This window comes from Aptenodytes patagonicus, chromosome 2, assembly GCF_965638725.1.
Source record: "Aptenodytes patagonicus chromosome 2, bAptPat1.pri.cur, whole genome shotgun sequence".
Taxonomy (NCBI): domain Eukaryota; kingdom Metazoa; phylum Chordata; class Aves; order Sphenisciformes; family Spheniscidae; genus Aptenodytes; species Aptenodytes patagonicus.
Window position 1 is genome coordinate 107,520,969 of NC_134950.1, and position 21,706 is coordinate 107,542,674.

The window sequence follows — 21,706 nt, forward strand, 5'->3', positions numbered from 1 at the left end:
GTAGCTATTATGCACTGTAAAGCTCATCAGTCAGAACGAACCACTCAAGAGCAAGGAAATAAACTGGCTGATTTAGCTGCAAAGCGGGCTGCAGAAAAAGGCATAGAGGAGAAAGTGCTAGCTATAGTGCCAGAAAAGAGAATTTCCCTCCAGAAAAACCCTATTTATGATAAGCAAGATTTAAAATTAATCGAGACTTTACAAGCAGAAAGACGAGAGGGTGGATGGGCAATTACACCTACAGGTCTAGTAGTCATACCTCATTCCCTCATGAATAATTTAGTAAAGGAAGAACACAACGCTGTGCACTGGGGAACTGAAAATTTGCTAAAATATTTGCAGAAGTCGGTTATCAGCAGGAACATGGTAGAAATTATTAAATCAGTCACACAAAGATGTGAAATATGCTGTAGGAATAATCCAAAAACACAGAATAAAGTTCAATTTGGAAAAACTGCTGAAGGACAGGCACCTGGGGAATATTGGCAAATAGATTTTACTGAATTGCCAAGAAAAGGAAGGCTAAAGTATTTGTTGGTCCTCGTGGATACATATACAGGTTGGCCTGAGGCCTTTCCATGTCGCACCAATAAGGCAAAAGATGTAGTAAAAATATTGTTGAAAGAAATAATTCCAAGATTTGGAGTACCTCTAGGGATGTCATCAGATAGAGGTCCGCATTTTATAGCCAAAGTAATTATTGAAGTAAGCAGATTATTAGATATTAATTGGAACTTACATACCCCCTATAGGCCGCAATGTAGTGGTAAAGTAGAGACAATGAATTACACCCTTAAAACTCAGTTAAGCAAAATATGACAGGAAACCTCAATGAATTGGACACAAGCTTTACCTCTGGCTTTGTTAAGAATTAGAGTTCAACCAAGAGGTAGGCAACATCTCAGCCTGTACGAGTTGATGTACGGATGACCGTACCAAATACCTGGACTACCAGGAGAGATGTGAATACAAGGGGAAAGTGATGCAAGAAATTACTTAATTGCCCTCGGGAAAGTTTTACGAGAACTAAATAGATATGTGATTTTAAATAAATCTATAGGTCTTGATTTCCCAGCGCATCCATTCCAGCCTGGAGATTGGGTATACATCAAATCTTGGACTTCTGAACCGCTACAAGAGAAATGGAAAGGACCATTTCAAATCCTGTTAACTACACATGCAGCAATTATAAGAGAAGGAGAAGAGGGCGCCTTACCCACTGAAATTCAAAAGGTAATCTGGGACAACGCAACTAAATTTGAAAAGGAATTCCAATCTTGGTGGTATTTAGTTAATTTCACTTATGACCCTATCAACAATAAGGCCACAGCTTTTGTTTTAACAATTCACAATGCTTCAGTATACACCATATACCCAATTATTGCATTAGGATTAAATCACAATGGAGGTATACTCTATCCACTAGAACATAGTTATGGGCCCAACAAAATGGAAACAAGTGGCAAACTGTCGATGTTAGCACATGCGTTGTACGAGAACAGCAGGGATTTATTTGTGAAAGTAACACCATCAAAGCCCAAGACATTTGTCTCGACACTGAGCAAAATGTTTGCCATTTTGAAATACATCCTGATGAAACACCTGAAACTGTACTCGTATATATTGGAAAGGGATGTGTTTGTATGAGAACCCTTTGTGACTTTATTTCTGTAGATGAAATTACTGTAGATACAGACAATCGCTCAAATATATGTGTTTGTAACTTTACTAACGTTATGGGATGTGATTTTAATTATTCAGCTCCTGTTACATCTTATCAATTGTTGCAATCAAATTATACATTAAGTGAAGACTTATTGCCTGCTCCCATCGGAATGAATCTTACATTGGTAAAGAAACTATTACATCACAATGATCTGTGTCGACTACTAGAACGTGTCCAAAACCATGGACACAAAACTCTAATCACTGTTCATCATGATACAAAAGAAATACATCAAATTTTGGAAAGAGTAAAGAAAGATGGAGAACATCACTGGTGGGAAATTCTTTTCGGATGGTCACCGACAGCAACACGAGTCCTTAACCTTATGCTTCATCCAGTGGTAATTTTACTAACTCTGATCTCAATATGTTTGCTGCTTATAGTTATACTGTACATAAAGGTTTGGTACATGATGAGACAAATATCCCAGCTTAGCATATACTATTAATATACTCTGCTCTTTGTGCACTGTCCCATTTATCATTGAACTTTGTTAATTCTCTCTTAATGAAATGAGGATTGCAGCTTGCTAGCTACAAATCCTCAAAAGAAAAGGAGGGATTGATACCGAAATACTAAGGAGACATACGGTTTTCTTTGTCGAAGCAAAGTAGCTAAATGTTCTGCAGACTGGACATTCCATAGATAAAAGGAATCCTTGAAGCTCTGTGTACAGGGGTGGAATGGATAAGGAAGTTATGCTGAAATCAGCTACTGCAGCTAGGTGAAAAGACTGAGTTCAATTAGCGGACACAGTGAGGAAGACTATCGACGACCACCAGAGGACCCTGGAAGTCCACCAATGAACATAAGAGCGCATGCGTTAAAGACTTTTGCATATGTTAATGAGTTCCAAGAAATAACATGAATATGCTAATCATTTCTCAGAAATCTAATGAATATGTATATTCTGATTGTACATAACTCCCATAGTTGAGCAGCCCGGTGCGCACACTAGGTGGAGCGATCCCCTGTGCGCCCGGTGCCGCAATGAAGAATGCCTGCTTTCTAAAACTCCAAATTGAGTCTTAGAGAGTTTTTCATCTGCCGACTTACGGTAACACAAGGGTTTGCCTTTTTAAAAGACAGTATACATTTTAGTAAAAGCAACAGAACCGCTAACAAAATGTACTGCTCTAACATAAGCTTCCTATAACTGTAAACTTTAGATAAACTTTTCTGGTTTGGTATACCTGAATCATCTGATATTTGAACGGCTTTCTTTTCAAGTTTCAGTAATACATTTTTACTGTAGCACTTCTAAAATCTTTAATTTGTAAGCATTTTCTTCTTTATACTCTCTTCATGTTTCCAGAAAAGTGAGGCCATTTTAAATGTCTTTCTCTTTCCTGCCTAGTAATATCCAGATTCTTGCAGTGTCTGGTGGAAAAGTTAGAGAACACTCATTGGTGTTAAACTGTTGAAACCTTGACATTTTTGTGGGAACAGAGCACAGTCTGGTGAATGGGATACATGCACTCTGAAAGAGCAGGATATTTGTCTGGAGACAGAGGAAATATGTCCTCTTTTAACAGCGTAGATTTAAGTCTACTTAGTCCTCTTAGTGCTGCCCCCTGCTATCCCCTCCAATACTAGATTAACTTATTCTCCAGCCTTTCAACAATTTTTTTAAGTTGGAATCAGATTATGATTTCTAGTTCATACATATTGTGGGGAAAAAAACCCCTCTTACTACTTATGTTAATTAACTTCTTAAGCTCTCTTACTGATTTTAAACTATACATTGAGTACTTCCTGGAGGAAGATACTTTACAATTAGATTTGGTACTGTCTTCCCAGCTTTTAGAAAATGTAAAGGCTGCTTTTTCTGGTTTTAACGAAGTGAGGTAGCTGGACAGTGATGGACAAAATTGTGTGAATTCCCTTCCTCTTTTTGAGAAAACTGTGGCACTTGATGCACTGCAAAGTTCCAGTTCTAGAATCATGTGAATTAATTTCCTTTTTTTCTTTTTTATTTTTTCTTTCCTGATTGCAAAGAAATGATAAGAAAATCAAAGCTCAGAAACTCAGGATTTTAGCATCACATGTTTTTTCAGTCAGTCTCTTAGATTTGAGACTTGATGTTGTTTTGTTTGTTTTTAACATGCCTGCTTAAAATGTAATACTTAGTAATATGAAATTGTAATAATCTCCTTTCTAACCTGTGCAGCATCTGGAAAGCTAGAGTAAAGTCTGAGTTGAAGAAACAATTTTCACTTTAGCAGCCAAGAAAGTAGAAAATATATGGTGTAGTAGAGAGGTTGCTTTTATATTTCAGCAGAGATGTGGAGCCATTTTAGGAGAAACCATGGTTTCATTCTGGATTGAGAAAACTTTGTAAAAGAGAGAAGTTCTTCCTTTTGAATTGGAAGCTTCATGGTGCTTGTTGCCAATGAATAAAAACACTGATATGAGTTCCTTGGCTTAGGTCCAAAGGCTTCTTAGGTTGGCTTCTCTTTCCTCTTTTCTCCCTCTCTCCCATTCCTACCTTACCATTTGTAGCTAAGGTGGATCCTGGCTGTCCTGTGAATCCTGGAGTCTTCATATTTGAGATAGCCAGAAGGAAGCCCTCCTATCTTGTCATCTGGAAAGAATGAATCCTGTGAAACTTTAAAGGTCTACTGGAAAGTAGGTTTCTTATTGTAGGTAAAGAATGTTCTTGATAGACACTTTTGCGGTACCTTCCATGTTGTGCCCCAGTTGTCTGGTGAGAATATCCAGGCTGGTGTTGACTGTAATTTTTAAAGGTATCTATTTTTTTTAAAGCTGTTAATTTGTATCTCTTGAGCTTTAAAATGCAGGTAATGCTCTTGTTAGTTTAGTCTTGTTTGCTGTGTACCATAGTCAGTACTTACAAATGAGGAAACTGAGATATGAGAGAACAGACACTTTGCAGTTCAGTAGAGCTAGGTATTTTGACTGCCTGTCCAGTCCTTTAGCCACTAGGCTACATGGCTTCTCTAATGCTACCCTTTTCCATTTCCGAGCTGTACCAATAAGCTACAGTAGCGGAATATGGACGTTCTTATGGTAAAACATGTTATTTTATGGTTCCGTAGACATACTGTTGACTAGACTGTCTACTGACATGTAATGTGCAACACCTTGATAGTGTTGCAAGGGAACGCTAGCTGAAACAGAATTTGACCTTGTCTGCTTTTTAGAAAGAACAAAATGCTCAATTAAAGATCAGATTTTTCTTTCTGATATTTTTGCTTTTTGTCCTGCTTACAGGCTAATTACAGTGATCTCATTTTCTACCATGAAGGCTGGCCATTGTGCATCCATGACAAAGTGGTAGTACAGTTAACATCTCTCCACCGAGTTTGCCTGAAACTGGGAGATTTTTACTTACAAGTAGTACTTGCAGGCAAGCAGTTGGCAAAGCTAGTTTTAAAATGCCTCTACAGATGTGGACAAGGAATGGAAGGAGTTGTTATACCTGAAACAATGTATGGTTGCATTTTTACAGTGGCATTTTTGGAAAATATGAATTGTGAAAGAGAACATTTTCCATTGCAGAGCTGTTTACTGATGACTGACCCAGCTGTGTAGAATGGGAGAATATAATTAATCCCATCTTTGTTCCCACAAGTGAAACTATCCTGCATAATTACTTATATAGACATAATTAGTCTCCTCTTTGATCAGCTGATGAGTAACAATACTGGTATCAGAGCAATGACCCAGACCATGGAAGGCAACAGCTCATGTGACAGCTCCATTTCAATGTTACTGGCTCAACCGTGGTAGAAATTACCTTGACGAAGAATCACAACAGCCTCAATAATGGTGTGTCAAGTTCAATTCATGCCTCTAAAAATAGACTTGATTTAGAGTGCAGTAAGACTCCTGACAAGAAAATCAAGGATGACTATGTCAATCTCTGTGTATGCTCAGAGACTTGCCCCAGCATGACAGGCAGTGCTATTGAGCCTGAAAAGAAACTTAAGATGTTGAAAGATGAGGCGTTATTTCCCTTTGTGGAAAAAAGAAAAAAGTAACATGAAAAACAACTTTCAATATGGATTTGAGCAGGTCAGGTCCAAAAGAACAACAGGTCAGGGATTATTCTTGCTTTGAACCGAGACATTTAGAAAATCATACATAGAAGCACTGCAGAACCCAATGAATGTCAGTTTCAGTTCAAAGGAGTCGTTTGCTGAAGAGGCTTCAGGACACATAATGGACTTGGAAGTTGTAAATGAAGGACAAACTTGTGAGAAACAGGCTGAAAAGGGAAACTTTCTTTCTGGTTGTCTAATACCAAAGGATGAAAAGAAAGAGGTCGTAAGCTCTGCTGATTGTCTACTGGCTTTTGAAAAGCTGCTCGTATCTAATGAAGTTCCCTCAACAGTAGACCGCAAGTGGAATTAGGAGAGAAATTAGGCAGATGCAAAACATAGAAAAAAGTGGCAACTCTGCATTAATCTGTTGTTTTCCAAGAAACTAAAAATGCTTTTAAGTTATTATCCATTATCCTAATCTTGGATATCCATTATCCTAATCTTGGACATTTGAGCAAACTAACATTTAATCAGTAGTACACTGAGCTTTAGCAAGTATGACTTGAAGTCCACATGGATTTTAAAAAACATTATGGTGTGGGCTTCCAAGAGCACAATGAAAATACGAACTTTGGTTCATGTAAGTTGCTTTCTACAGAACAAGGGAGGCTGTTTCTAATTGCAATTTACTTTTGTCCCTTGATGGTGCCAGGCCATGGCATAAGAGACTTAAGTAATCCTGAATGCAAATAGACCTTGAAGAGACTTGCTGTCTTGTTCCCATCACTTTCCCCCAGTCATTGCAGTTTTATCTTCAAAATAACATTTTTTTTTCATAGCAGAAGAGTCCTTAGCCACCCCTAAAGTCTGCCCTCTTTCAGGTCAATAAATGCTTTTTCAAAGAAGGGACACCTAAGTGTGGTTGGGCAATCACAGTAAAGATAAATTAGCAGTAGGACACCATCCTAGAAAGAATGGATGCATAGACATGTCCTCAGCAAACATCTTATGCAACTTTGGGACAAATAATTTAAAGCAGGATTCATCTTTTCTAATTTTGAATTCTTTAGCTAATCTAGCCATCTAGGCTCCTACAGTCAGCAGAAGGAGAAAAGCACATCTAAAGAGTGATTATACAGTTGCCTTTTAACATATAAAATGTTAGTCTTTAGTATAAGCTTCTTACAGTGTCTGCCCTATTTTCTCTCTTTTTTTCTCCTCTCCCAGTTATATACAGAATCTAAATGGCTGATTTGGACTAGGCACTTAATCTTTAAATACCTGCAGGTAGGTGGTGGAAGTCCTGCCCTCAGTCTCTTCAGCGAGTTCCTCATTTATAAAATGTGTTTAAAAGCACTTACATTCCCTGAAACTTTGTAACAATGATGCTAGCGGAAAAAGTTGTGGAAGACTTGCAAAGGGTAACGCTCCAGGGACTGTGTGAAGTTGGATCAGAGAATCAGGAAGCAGTGTTTTAATAAGTCTTGTCCTGGTTTCGGCAGGGATAGAGTTAATTGCCAGTGCGGAAGTCTAATGGAGAGTGGAGACTAACAGTAGACTATCGTGGCCTAAATGGAGTCACGCCACCGCTGAGTGCTGCTGTGCCAGACATGCTAGAACTTCAATACGAATTGGAGTCAAAGGCAGCCAAGTGGTATGCCACAATCGATATCACTAATGCATTTTTCTCAATCCTTTTGGCAGCAGAGTGCAGGCCACAGTTTGCTTTCACTTGGAGGGGCGTCCAGTACACCTGGAACCGACTGCCCCAGGGGTGGAAACACAGCCCCACCATTTGTCATGGACTGATCCAGACTGCACTGGAACAGGGTGGAGCTCCAGAACACCTGCAATACATTGATGATATCATCGTGTGGGGCAACACAGCAGGAGAAGTTTTTGAAAAAGGGAAGGAAATAGTCCAAATCCTTCTGAAGGCCGGTTTTGCCATGAAACAAAGTAAGGTCAAGGGACCTGCACAGGAGATCCAATTTTTAGGAATAAAATGGCAAGATGGACGTTGTCAGATCCCAATGGATGTGATCAATAAAATAACAGCCATGTCTCCACCAACTAGCAAAAAGGAAACACAAGCTTTCTTAGGCGTCGTGGGTTTTTGGAGAATGCACATTCCAAATTACAGTCTGATTGTAAACCCTCTCTATCAAGTGACCCGAAAGAAGAACGATTTCAAATGGGGCCCTGAGCAACGACAAGCTTCTGAACAAATTAAAGAGGAGATAGTTCATGCAGTAGCCCTGGGGCCAGTCCGGGCAGGGCAAGATGTAAAAAAATGTGCTCTACGCTACAGCCGGGGAGAACGGCCCTACCTGGGGCCTCTGGCAGAAAGCACCAGGGGAGACTCGAGGTCGACCCCTAGGGTTTTGGAGTCGGGGATACAGAGGATCCGAGGCCCGCTATACTCCAACTGAAAAAGAGATATTAGCAGCATATGAAGGGGTTCGAGCTGCTTCGGAAGTGGTTGGTACCAAAGCACAGCTCCTCCTGGCACCCCGACTGCCGGTGCTGGGCTGGATGTTCAGAGGGAGGGTCCCCTGTACACATCATGCAACTGATGCCACGTGGAGTAAGTGGGTCGCACTGATCACACAACGGGCTCGAATAGGAAATCCCAGTCGCCCAGGAATCCTGGAAGTGATCATGGATTGGCCAGAGGGCAAAGATTTTGGAATATCGCCAGAGGAGGAGGTGACGCCTGCTGAGGAGGCCCCAGTGTCTAATGAACTACCAGAAAATGAGAAGCAATATGCCCTGTTCACTGATGGGTCCTGTTGTCTTGTGGGAAAGCATCGGAGGTGGAAAGCTGCTGTATGGAGTCCTATGCGACAAGTTGTAGAAACGGCTGAAGGAGAAGGTGAATCGAGCCAATTTGCAGAAGTAAAGGCCATCCAGCTGGCTTTAGACATTGCTGACCAACAAAAGTGGCCAGTGCTCTATCTCTATACTGACTCATGGACGGTGGCAAATGCCCTGTGGGGGTGGTTGCAGCAATGGAAGCAGAGCAACTGGCAGCGCAGAGGCAAACCCATCTGGGCTGCCACATTGTGGCAAGATATTGCTGCCCGGGTGGAGAACCCGGTTGTAAAAGTCCATCACGTAGATGCTCACATACCCAAGAGTAGGGCCACTGAAGAACATCAAAACCACCAGCAGGTGGATCAGGCTGCTAAGATTGAAGTGGCTCGGGTGGATCTGGACTGGCAACATAAGGGTGAATTATTTATAGCTCGGTGGGCCCATGACACCTCAGGTCACCAAGGAAGAGATGCAACATACAGATGGGCTCTTGATCGAGGGGTGGACTTGACCATGGACACTATTGCACAGGTTATCCATGAATGTGAAACATGCGCTGCGATCAAGCAAGCCAAGCGGTTAAAGCCTTTTTGGTATGGAGGACGATGGCTGAAATATAAATATGGGGAGGCCTGGCAGATCAATTATACCACACTCCCACAAACCCGCCAAGGCAAGCGCCACGTGCTTACAATGGTGGAGGCAACCACCGGATGGCTGGAAACATATCCCGTGCCCCATGCCACCGCCCGGAACACTATCCTGGGCCTTGAAAAGCAAGTCCTGTGGCGACATGGCACCCCAGAAAGAATTGAGTCAGACAAGGGGACTCATTTCCGAAACAACCTCATAGACACCTGGGCCAAAGAGCACGGCATTGAGTGGGTGTATCACATCCCCTATCATGCACCAGCCTCTGGGAAAATTGAACGATACAATGGACTGTTAAAGACTACGCTGAGAGCAATGGGTGGCGGGACATTCAAACACTGGGACACACATTTAGCAAAGGCCACCTGGTTAGTCGACACGAGGGGATCTGCCAGTCGAGCTGTCCCTGCCCAGTCAGAACTTTTACGTACTGTAGATGGGAATAAAGTCCCTGTAGTGCACATAAAAAATATGTTGGGGAAAACAGTTTGGGTTATTCCTGCCTCAGGCAAAGGCAAACCCATCCGTGGGATTGCTTTTGCTCAAGGACCCGGGTGCACTTGGTGGATAATGCAGAAGGATGAGGAAGTCTGATGTGTACCTCAAGGGGATTTGATTTTGGGTGAGAATAGCCAATGATCTGAATTATGTGATGTTAAGTACTAATTATAATTATAATAGTTATACTAATAATACACAAACCATATAACCAATAATACACAAATCCAACACCACATACCATCTCCATTTTTCCTGCCCTGGAAGATTATTATGACAGATGGAGCCCGAAGTCATGGACTAAATGAACTCACCGAACGTTTTAGAGGGATGGCCCACAGACTAAGGGAATGATATCTCTGTGTGTGTGTGTGTGTGTATATATATATATATAAAAAAGGGGGTGGTAATTAATGAAAATGTACTGGAAAATATGAGACTTGAGCATGACATAGATGGTATAGAATAAGGGGTGGATATTGTCCTGGTTTCGGCAGGGATAGAGTTAATTTCCTTCCTAGTAGCTGGTACAATGCTGTGTTTTGGATTTAGGATGAGAACAAAGTTGATAAGGCACCGATGTTTTAGTTGTTGCTAGGTAATGCTTACACTAGCCAAGGACTTTTTAGTTTCCCATGCTCTACTGACTGAGAAGGCTGGAGGTGCACAAGAAGCTGGGAGGGGGCACAGCCAAACTGGCCAAAGGGACATTCCATACCATGTGACGTCATGCTCAGTACCTAAACTGGGGAAAGCTGGCCGGGGGGGGCCGCTGCTCGGGGACTGGCTGGGCATCGGTCGGCGGGTGGTGAGCAATTGTACTGTGCATCACTTGCTTTGTGTATTACTATTATTATTATTATGATCATATTCTTATTATTATCATTTTATTTCAATTATTAAACTGTTTTTCTCTCAACCCACCAGTTTTTCTCACTTGTGCTCTTCCAATTCTCTCCCCCATCCCAGCGGGTGGGGGGAGTGAGCGAGCGGCTGTGTGGTGCTCAGTTGCCGACTGAGGTTAAACCACGACAGTCTTCATACCTACTTTATTTCCTGGCTGTGTTGTTTGGGGAGAATCAGTGTTCCTTCTCCCAAACCTTTTAAAAGTTGCTGTAAAAGGAGAGGACTGTCATGCCAATAACAGCTTTCCAGGACAGTGTAGTTTCCACAACTCTGACCCAAAGTTAAAACCTATCTCAAGATTAACCCACCGTCAGTACATTTGTTCTGTTAGCATAGGACTTCCTCAGTAAAAGAAGGTGGCTTAAAAACACAGCTGTCTTTCTCTTGCTAGGAAGAAGATATGTGATTTGGGAGTTGTGATTCTAGTGGATTCACGGAAATGCCAGCCTGTTTCTTCTCTTTTCAAAGCATTAACAGCAATGCAGGTGAGTACTAGTTGAGAGACACATTGTGTTTAAGTGCTAGTATTTTTAAAACATTCTGTAACACATACTGCAATTGTTTTGGGAATAGGAGTTTTCTTATAGTGGTTGCTGTTCTAGAGAGTAAGGACTCACTCACAGGATGAGGTGAAAAAGTTGAAGCAGAAATAGTTTAAAAAATAAGATTAAAGAGAAAGTTACTTGAGAGGGAGGTTTAATTTTCTCCAGACAGAAATTAAGTGAAAACTGAACCAGTCTATTATGCAGTCCAGTTTTCTCAAACATTACACAGAAATGGATCAGCTTCCTGGGAAAATAGTTCTGGAGATTGACTTACAGTTGGTTTCATCTTATACTTTTTAAATTTTAGTGTCCAGTTTGGATTGAAATATGTACACAATAATATATACATAGAATGTGCTAAGAACTGCAGCAAATGTTTCCTCTGCCATTAGTGGAATGGCTTTCTTTATGCCAAACAGCTGTAGATCTAGCACAGGGTCCACAAGCAGTGTAGACCAAAAAAAAGAAACTATCATCAAGATCTTACTTCAGTGTTTAAATTTCTATTACAAAGTGTAACAGAGCAAATGACAAATATATTTTAGCATGCTTGGCTTCCATCCAAACACCTTTAAGGAAGGCAATGTGTTCTGTTTAAATCAGATTTAACTGTGTTCAAAATGCAGACATTCTGTCCAAAATGCTTTATTTGTTCTTGTTTCTAACTCTTAAGAGAAAAATACTGGAAGTTTATCAAAACAGAAGGGAAACTTCTCCTGCTGAATAGAGTATGTACTGTGTTTTTGGTATTTGAGCATGGAAGGAGCCAGATGTAGTTATGGCAATCCTAACATTCAGTAAGAGTGATAACAGAACACAGATACCATGTTGTAGCCAATTATGGTGTTTATTGATTTATTTATTTTTTTAAAATCTCCCAGCATCATTTGCCATCTAACCACCAACCCCAAAAGACTTTATGTTGTAATTGATTCAAGGTCTCAGGTTCACCATTCTCTCCATCTTAAATCTAACTGAGGTTGAAAATATTTTAATATGTAAAATATTTTAGAAATATTTAATATTTAAAAATATTTTTACATAAAGGATAAATAAATTTACTGTATTCAAAGTGCTGTCAGGTGATCAAAAGAAATCTCATAAATGAATAATAGATGGGGAGAAAAAAACAGGTTCTGCTCTCCCCTTTCCTAACTCTTATGCCAGCAGGTAGGAAAGCATCTTTAGGTGGAAGTATAACTTCCTGTAGTCGTGTATTCTTAAGGATAGAATTGTTAAGAGTGCAGTTTACACCGGAATGGCAGTGTAAGCTCCAAAACTCTAGGGAACAAGGACTTTGGGTCCCTCTAGCTCTAGTACAATCCTGACATTGTGGAGATCAGTGCTTTCAGCTTGCTGGGAATAGGTGAGGTTAAGAGATCCTTCAGTAGATCCAGAGGAGACAAAACTCCCTAGCAGAGAAATTTGCTTACCATCCTATCATTCTTGAAGACTTCCCTGTTGCCCAAGGCTTCCCCAGGCAGAAATTTTCCTTGAACAAATGCCACAGGATGATCACAGCTTATCAAGTATCATCACAGCTTACTTCTCAACAAAATGACCTTGGAACCATCTGTAATATTGTTACCATACATTTTAGTTTAAACAGTGTTTTGTCTTAATTCCTCCTGCATGTAAATATTTTGAACTTCTGCAAGTAGGCAGTAGCATTCTGGAATTAACCCAGGGGTTTTCCCTGCTAGTAGCAGATGCTAACTGATGTACTACTTCAGTCTAGATAGTTGCCTATGCAATGCAAAACTGGAACCCTTAAGCAGAGACATTAGAGGATTAAGAATAGCCCTGTAAAAATTTCTGCTGCCTGCTTGAGTGAATCAGCATTTTATGCTCTCTGCAAGGGTTTGAGTAAAAACAAATCAATTACCACTCATGTTATAGTAATTATTTTATTCAGATAATTTTAATGTTTCATGAGATACTTTATTATACCTTGGTGATATGGCAGATATGCCTTGAGGAAAGGCATTGAATTAGGAAAGACTGTTTTGGCTTGTTTCTAAACATAGTTGTTTGTATTACTTAAAGATGCAGAATTTAGTAGAAATGATATATTTACATGTGGTGGTGTTCTAATGGAATAAAACATACAGAACTAATTAGTTTCCCACAGTCAACTCCGGTTTTAGAGTTCATTATTTTTTTAAAGCTTTTTAAAGTCACTTAAATCCTGAAACTTAGCCAGATAAGCAGGTTGTCTCATCTTTAACAAAACCGCATATAATCTCAGTTTCAAAATGAAAAAAGTCTAGATGCAGAAACTCTGACTGATGTTTAGATCTGTTCTTTCCCTATGTCGGTGGGGGAAAAAAACTAAACCCTTCTTTTAGTTTAATTTTTGAAGGGAGAATAACTATACAGCCTTCCAGGGGGTGGATAACAAAGAATAGAGAGACCTGTTGTATTTCAAGTAGGCAACCTGCAATGTAACTGAGTGCCATATCCACTCACTCACATTGTATTGTGGCGTGCTGTAGAACTACCGTGCTTATAAACTTAGCACAGCCTTTGTATAAAAGGGGTGCAAAGAATTTCTTTTCTTCCTTGTAATTATAATGCCAGTGGTCGTGTCTTAAATGTACAAGGCAAGGGCTAAATCTGCATGGCCCAACAGACCAAACCTGGCCAAATCCTGCCTGCCACTGTTTCCTGGAAAAGAAAGCAGCTGTTTTGGCTGTGAACGGTAGCACTAAAACCAAACATTTCCTTTGGAAAATTACTATTCTTCAGAGCTGGACTGTGTGTTTTCCAGATGTGACTAGAGATATATGCATTGCAGTCCCTTCAGGCAGCGACTACCATTTCCACCCCTTCTCTGCAGTAGGATTCAGCCACACTATATCCCTTTTAAGTCGTGGTCTCCTAGAGTATTGTCCACAAGAGCTCATCACCCTGTCCTTGTCTTTCCTGGAGCAGGCATCACTTCTGCTGGAGACTGGTGGTAGGCATTCCTAGGGGAGGAATTCTGAAAAAGAATATGCAAGGCAATGTTCAGGGCAAGGTGCCTGGCTGCTACTGCTACTCATGTGAGGTTGCTGCCCATGCATAGGGAGAGAGATGTGCATGCCTGTAACTTCCTGTTGTCAGACCTGTTGTGCTACAGTACTTCCTGTATGCAGATTATATAGAGTTTACATGGCAAGGTTTTGGTAGCCGGGGGGCTGCAGGGGTGGCCTCTGTGAGAAGAGACCAGGAGCTGCCCCCAGGTTGGACAGAGCCAGTTCCAGCCAGCTCCAAGATGGACCTGCTGCTGGCCTAAGCTGAGCCCATCAGCAACACTGGTGGCACTTCTGTGATAATGTATTTAAGAAAGGGTAAAAAATGCTGCACAACAGTGTGAGATAGAGAGGAGTGAGGGGAAAAAAATGTTGAGAAACAATCCTGCAGACACAAAGGTCAGTGAAGAAGGAGCGGCAGGTGTTCCATGTGCCCAAGCAGAGATTCCCCTGCAGCCCATGGAGGACCATGGCGAAGAAAGTATTTCTCTGCAGCCAGTGCAGGACCCCACGGTGGAGCAGGTGGATGTGCCCTAAAGAAAGCTGCAGCCCATGGAGAGCCCACGCTCCTGGAGCAGGCTCCTGGCAGGAGCTGTGGCCTGTGGAGAGGAGGCCATGCAGGCACGGGTTTTCTGGCAGGAACTGAGGCCCGTGGGGGTCCCATATCGGAGCAGTCTGTTCCTGAAGGACTGTACCCTATGGAGAGGACACGCTGGAGCAGTTCTTGAAGAATTGCAGCCCATGGAACTGTGGAAAGGCCCCACACTGGAGCAGGAGAAAAGTGTGAAGAGAAAGGAGCAGCAGAGACAAACTGCTAGGGACTGACCACAAACACCCGTTCCCCATCCCCCTGCACCATTGCTGGGGGGAAGGTAGAAGAGTTGTGATTGGAGAAGTAGAGTTGAGCCTAAGATGGGGGGTGGGAGAAGGTGTTTTTAGTTTTGTCTTTTTTTCTTATCATTCTACTCTATTTTTAATTGGCAGTAAATTAAATTCATTTTCCCCAAGTCAAGTCTTTTTTGCCTGTGATGGTACTTGGTAAGTGATCTCCCTGTCTTTATGTCAACCCACAAGCTTTTCCATCTTATTTTCTCCCCCTTGTCCTGTTGAGGAGGGGGAGTGAGAGAGCAGCTGGGTGGGGGTCTGGCAGCCAGCCAAGGTCAACCAACCACACAGATTGAGATGGTTTTTTAGTGGTCAGGTATGAAAATGAGAGTAATATGAAGTATTAGATGAAGGTGACAGAATATCAGAGCAGATCAAACTGATGTTAAGAAAGTGCTGTAATGCACGGAGGATCAGAAGAGGAGAAAACGTTATTCATAAGACTCTGAAATCACAGCAGGTGTGATGAACTGGAAGTAAACTTGTTCTGTTTTGAGGATATGAGTGGGGCAATGTAATTTTACTGTTGTATAAAAAACATTGAGTTGTTTTCAGTTCACTGGTGAAAGCATATCCTCGAAAGACCTTTTGAGAGTGCAAAATAGGCAACATATGGAAACATTTTGAAGCAAATTCACAAAACTGGTCTTCAGTGTAGCTGAGCCTATGCTGGCCTCGTTATGTCCTATTGAAGTTATGTACTCAACAGCAGGTGGCCTTATGCCATGTCCTCACCCAGGGCACAAATCAGTCTCACGTACACCTAGAAAGCACTCCATTGTATCCCACAGAGTAGGTGTATCCATTTGCTATGGCAGGAGCTGTTTCAATCCTTAAACATCAAACTGATAGATTCTTAAAAGTGCTCAAAATATCTTCTCTCTGCTATGACAGGAAATGCTGCTCAAGAAAAACTGGTACAAATTAATGTATATGTTCAACATCAGGAAAACATAATTTCGTCTATAGAACATTCCAAGATTTTAGTATCTTTTTTTAATTTGTTTCAAAAAAAAAAAGGGATCTCACAGAAATGATGACACATTTTGGTGCTATAGCAAGTCTTTTGGAATAAAATTCCATTCTAAAAACACTTAGCAGCAATATAGCTCATAGGTTAGAATCTAATATAAATAAGCTTACAAAACATTTGAAAAATTCAGCATTAGCTTAGGAGAGAAGACATTCTAAGGTTCTTTGAACTAATAAATATTAATTTTGTTTTAGAACAAGCAGATTTATTTTAAACTTAATTTAACTTTTATAAGCTAGCAATAATTTTAGTAGGAATTATTTTAGCATCATGGAATTTACCTGGCCCTTTAGTACGGGCTGAGGTGGTGTACTGAAGAGACCAAGATGCTTCAGGTGAACCAAGTTGCTGCCTTGATTGTATTATGAGTAACAATTACACAGGGAAACTTCTTTCTGTAGCACCTTAGAAAATGGAAGAGTGTGTGATATTCATAGTAATGAATTTACTCTAACTGTATTTTGTCTTCCCTATCAGAATGCAATTCCTCATTCCATTCACAGTGTCCTAGTATTGACTGATAAGGAGTGTGCTTTTAGACCTCACTGGGACACAGCAATTCAGGTAAGTTAAAATATCGCTCAGAGTTGCCAAAACATGTATGTAATCTCTGGCTATATTAAACCTTACCTGCTTCAGTGTGATGCAATATTTTTAATCTTAAGAGATCTGGTGTAACTAGTGACTCCTAGTTTGGTCTAACCCAAATACGAGTATCCCACATTAGATTCTTAGCTGGCATGATTTATTCTAGCTTTGAGTCTGACCTTGAAGTTCTCTACAGGAGTGCAGTATTCTCTTCTTTTCTGCAGAGGTCAGTGGACCTGTCCTAATATGTTATCAAAAATTCTGATTTCGAAATCATGAAGTATGAGTGTAGTGGTACTAAAATGAAAGTGTCTGAAGCTGAAATTGGTTTTATCCCCTTCTCGCCCAGACATGGGCTTTATTGATGTAACATTAAAATTATCATACCAGTTTAATTATGCTGGTTTCAAACCATCAGAAGAACCAAAGCTCTGCAGATTAGCACTTGCTATGAATAACTCGGAGAGTTCTGTGACTATTTGTTGTGCTTTTAAATTCAAGACACCAAAACAATTCTTTTAGACTTTTTCTAAAGTTCTACCTATTGTCATGTTTTGTCAATGTAGAAACTGGAACACTTCATTACAAACTGCAAGGAGGCCATTGTCTTTCTGCAAAACAGTCAGCCCACTTACAACCAACAGAACTCTCAATACTGTGCAAGTAAGTATTGATTGAAAGGATGGATTGAAATTTCTCTGTTGTCAAATAAAGAAACTTGCTTTTGAAACAACTTTAGTCTAGCAGATTAAATGCTTTCTGGTTGAATGTGTAGTGCACCAAAATGAATTTATAGCAGTAAGAGGAAATTTACAATTTTAGCTTGGATAAGAAAATGTGTTCATACTTGCCTAAATTCTAGTGTTAACAAAAGTTTTTCACCACAGTCGCTAGACCAGAAGTAGCTCACTAATGCTATCTGTCATGTCAAACCACACCTCAAACATGGCTATTCCAGCTAAATATACATGGGGTCAGGAGAACATTGGCCAGAATTTTGTGTGTAAGCACAGTTCTCCCTAAATGAATATCTGGTTTAGATCCATTTTGTCAAAAAATATAGCTAATATCTGGTCAAAAATTGCAAGTGTGGAGTAGGCACTAACAAAGTTCTCATAATTTGGATTTATTTTTGAATGTGTGTGAGTTAGATGGTGTTCCCTCTCTGGGTTTCTCTGAACAAATGGCACATAGTAATTTTCTTCTGCACAGGAAGCGCGTGATTTAGTCAGTAAACACAAGACAATAATGAAGCTTGTTTTGGAAGAGGCCTTGTTAATAACACTCAGGCTAAAAGGTGGAACAGTCCTTGCAAGACTTAGAAAGGAGGAGTTCTGCCACACAGAACACTACCGGTAAGTACAGACTTTGGAAAAGATGCATCATTGTTGATTATGCCAGAGAACTATAGTAATCCTGGGGTGCATTAAATACAGCATAACCAGCCAGTCAAAAGAGGTGATTATCCTGTTGTATTCAGCGTTGGTGCGGCCTCATCTTGAGTACTGTGTGCAGTTCTGGGCCCCACAACTTCAAAAAGACGTTAAGGTCCTTGAATGCATCCAGAGGAGGGCACCAAAGCCGGTGAAAGGGCTGGAAGGCATGTCCTATGAGGAGCGGCTGAGGACACTGGGTTTGTCTAGTTTGGAGAGAAGGAGGCTGAGGGGCAACCTCATTGCTCTCTCCAGCTTCCTGCGGAGGGGAAGAGGGGAGGGAGGTGTTGATCTCTTCTCCCGGGGATCCAGTGATAGGACACATGGGAATGGTTCAAAGCTGTGTCCATCAGGGGAGGTTCAGACTTGACATGAGGAAGCATTTCTTTACTGAGAGGATGGTCAAACACTGGAACAGCTTCCTAGAGCCCAAGCCTGTCAGCGTTTAAGAGGCATTTGGACAATACCCTTAGCAACATGCTCTAACTTTTGGTCAGCCCTGAATTGGTCAGGCAGTTGGACTAGATGATCGTTGTAGGTCCCTTCCAACTGAAATAGTGTATTCTATTCTATTCTAATAGAAGGAGAAGTGGAAATAGCCATTTACTTCATTTGTAAGTTTAGATTGTCTTTTGGTCTGTCCCTCTAACGCATGGCTGCTGCAGCTTTATTTTTAAAGAAGATCTAGGGCTCTCCAAAATTCAGCTGTAGCTCATCTTCCATAAAGACAAAGTAATAAAGTTCTGATTCAGTAAATCCTGTCATGTCTAAGTGTATAGATTTCAAGTTTCATTAGAGCATAGTTTGAGTGACTTGAGTTTTAGACTGATGATTCTCAAGTGGGGAGAACTTCATGTATACAGCCTTAAAAGGTCTTCTATGCCATGCATTGTTTTGCAGCTAGAATCAGATACACTTAATATTCTTGGACACTTTTTGAAAGTGCAGCCATCATGTTAATGTGGTTCTAAGTAAGGTACATTTTCATTTGACAAGTTGAATAAACTAATATACTTTGTAGTTACTGGCTTGTTTGCAGTGACATTCTTCAACAAAATAGGGATTGATGCCTTCTGAAGGATGCAGTTCACCTTCTGACAAAGTCCATGTCAGAAAAATTCTGTTGACCTTTCCTCCCCACCTAACAGAGATGCCATGGAGTTTGTAACCAGATTGTATAATCAAGTAGATGAGGAAGTCCATACACTGGTGCTGTTATCCAATAAATGCCTCCAGCAGCTGGGGAATCTTGGAGAAGCCATAAATTTTGAAGAAGACTGTGACCAGGTCAGCATTACTTTTTGAGAATTGTATTAAACAAGTTACAGTTTTAAGCTTCTTTTTCTCTGTTTAAATAGCTGAATTTATCTGACGTTATGTATATCGGTGTTTACATATTAGTGCTGCTCAGAGACAATGTGTGAGTAGTGTTATTAATATTAGCAGTTTATGAGTATGCAAAACAAATTATAGTCATCAGGTCAGTATTACAAGCTGACCAAATTCAGCTGAAATATACGAGGTAGATAAGAGAGATACATATGAGGTATGTTAACTTACTTTAACAAACAGACTAATTTCTATGCACTATATTTACGGATAGTGTATGTTTGATTTACTGAGTGGGGAAACAAGTTTTGTTTGGTATGTTTATGGAGATAAAACCATGGTTTGAAAATTAGCAAATCTTGGCTCTTCAGATCAAGAAGGACTTTCACTGGAAAAAGTAAGAAAGTTACAAGAAGATTTCCAGGTTTTGATTGACAAGGCAAAGTAGGTAGCATGCTAATAAGGAACATTTCCTTTGCATTTTCACAGATGTTGAAAAAAATTACTGAAATATGTGGATTTGAGTGGAAGAGGGAAGTATATTGTGGAGAAATGTTAATTTTTGCTGGCAGCATGACCATGGTATGTCTGTACTGGGCAATGAAGATTAAGCCAGGTGCCTCTATGAAATTTAGACTGAGCTGGTACAACCACATGGCTCAGTTGCAGCAGCAAGAAGAGCAGTATTTCCAATGTATTAATGTAGCATGTGGCACACAAGAAGTGCTTCTATAAGTACATAACTAGCTAAAGGAATACTAGGGAAAATGTGGGCCTGCTACTGAGTAGGCTAGGGGCCTTGATGACACAGGATGTGGAAAAGGCTGAAGTACTGAATGCCTTCTTTGCCTCAGTCTTTACTAGCAAGACTGGCTTAAGGAGTCCCAGAGACCAGGGGGAAAGTCTGGAGCAAGGAAGATGTACCCTTGGTGGATGAGGATCAGGTTAGAGAATACTTAAGCAAACTGGACATACTTAAGTCCATGGGCCCTGATGGGTTGCACCCACAAGTGCTGAGGGAGCTGGCAGATGTCATTGCAAGGCCACTCTGGATCATCTTTGATCAATCATGGTGGCTGGGAGAAGTGTCTGAAGACTGGAGAAAAGCAAATGTCACTCCTATCTTCAAGACAGTCAAGAAGGAGGAGCGAGGGAACTAAAGGCCAGTCAGCCTCACCTCTGGAGGCTGAAGGGTAGAGCAACTAATCTTGGAAACCATTTTCAAACACATGAAGGACATGGAGGTTATTGAAAGCAGTCATCATGGCTTCACCAAGGGGAAGCCATGCTTGACCCATCTGGTAAACTTGTATGATTAAATGACAGGCCTGGTAGATGAGGGGAGAGCAGTGGCTAGTGTCTACTGGGCCTTCAGTAAGGCCTTTGACACTGTCTCCCATAAGAGCCTCATAGCCCCTCAAGCTGTTGCCATAGGGGCTGGATGAGCAGACAGTGAGGTGGATTGAAAACTGGCTGAATGGCCAGGCCCTGAGGATGGTGATCAGTGGCACAAAGTCTAGTTGGAGGCCAGTAAGACGCAGTGTACCCCGGGGGTGCTTACTGGATCCAATACTGTTCAACATCTTCATTAATGACCTCGATGATGGGGCAGAGTGTACCCTCAGCTTATGATACAGAACTGGGAGGTGTGGCTGATAGGCCAGAGGGTTGTACTGCTCTTCAGAGGGACAGGCCAGAGAATAGGGCCAACAGGAACCTCATGAAGCTCAACAAGGAAAGGTGCCAAGTCCTGCACCTGGGGAGGGAGAACCCCATGCACCAGTATATGCTGGGGGCCACCAGTATATGGTGGGGACCACCCAACTGGAAAGCAGCTTGGCAGAAAAGGACCTGGGGGTCCTGGTGGACACCAAGTTGAACATGAGCCAGCAGTGAGCCCTTGCAGCAAAGAAATCTAACGGTATCCTGGGCTACGCTAGGCAAAGTATTGCCAAGTGGACTAAGGGAGGTGCTCCTTCCTCTCTACTCAGCACTGGTGAGGCCACACCTGGAGTACTGTGTCCAGTTCTCGGCTCCTCTGTACAAGAGAGACATGGACGTACTGAAGAAAGTCCAGCAAAGGGCCAGGAAGATGATTAAGGGACTGGAGCATCTCACGTATGAGGAAAGGCTGAGAGAGCTGGGACTGTTTAGCCTGGAGAAGAGAAGGCTCTGGGGAGATCTCATCACTGTGTATAAATATCTGATGGGAGGGTACAAAGAGGACAGAGCCAGGTTCTTTTCAGTGGTGCCCAGTGACAGGACCAGAGGCAA

The 21,706-nt window shown here is 41.3% G+C and overlaps 1 protein-coding gene across 1 annotated transcript in view; it reads left to right on the forward strand.

Annotated features, from left to right (window-relative positions):
• The window catches only part of PLEKHG4B (pleckstrin homology and RhoGEF domain containing G4B), a 42,413-nt gene that overhangs the window by 17,989 nt on the left and 2,718 nt on the right, over positions 1-21,706 (forward strand). The window contains exons 3-7 of the mRNA XM_076332101.1: positions 10,997-11,090; positions 16,560-16,646; positions 17,237-17,333; positions 17,883-18,025; positions 19,252-19,390. Coding sequence (XP_076188216.1) covers positions 10,997-11,090; positions 16,560-16,646; positions 17,237-17,333; positions 17,883-17,893 — 289 coding nt within the window. The 3' untranslated portion in view covers positions 17,894-18,025; positions 19,252-19,390. The remainder of the gene's footprint in view (positions 1-10,996; positions 11,091-16,559; positions 16,647-17,236; positions 17,334-17,882; positions 18,026-19,251; positions 19,391-21,706) is intronic.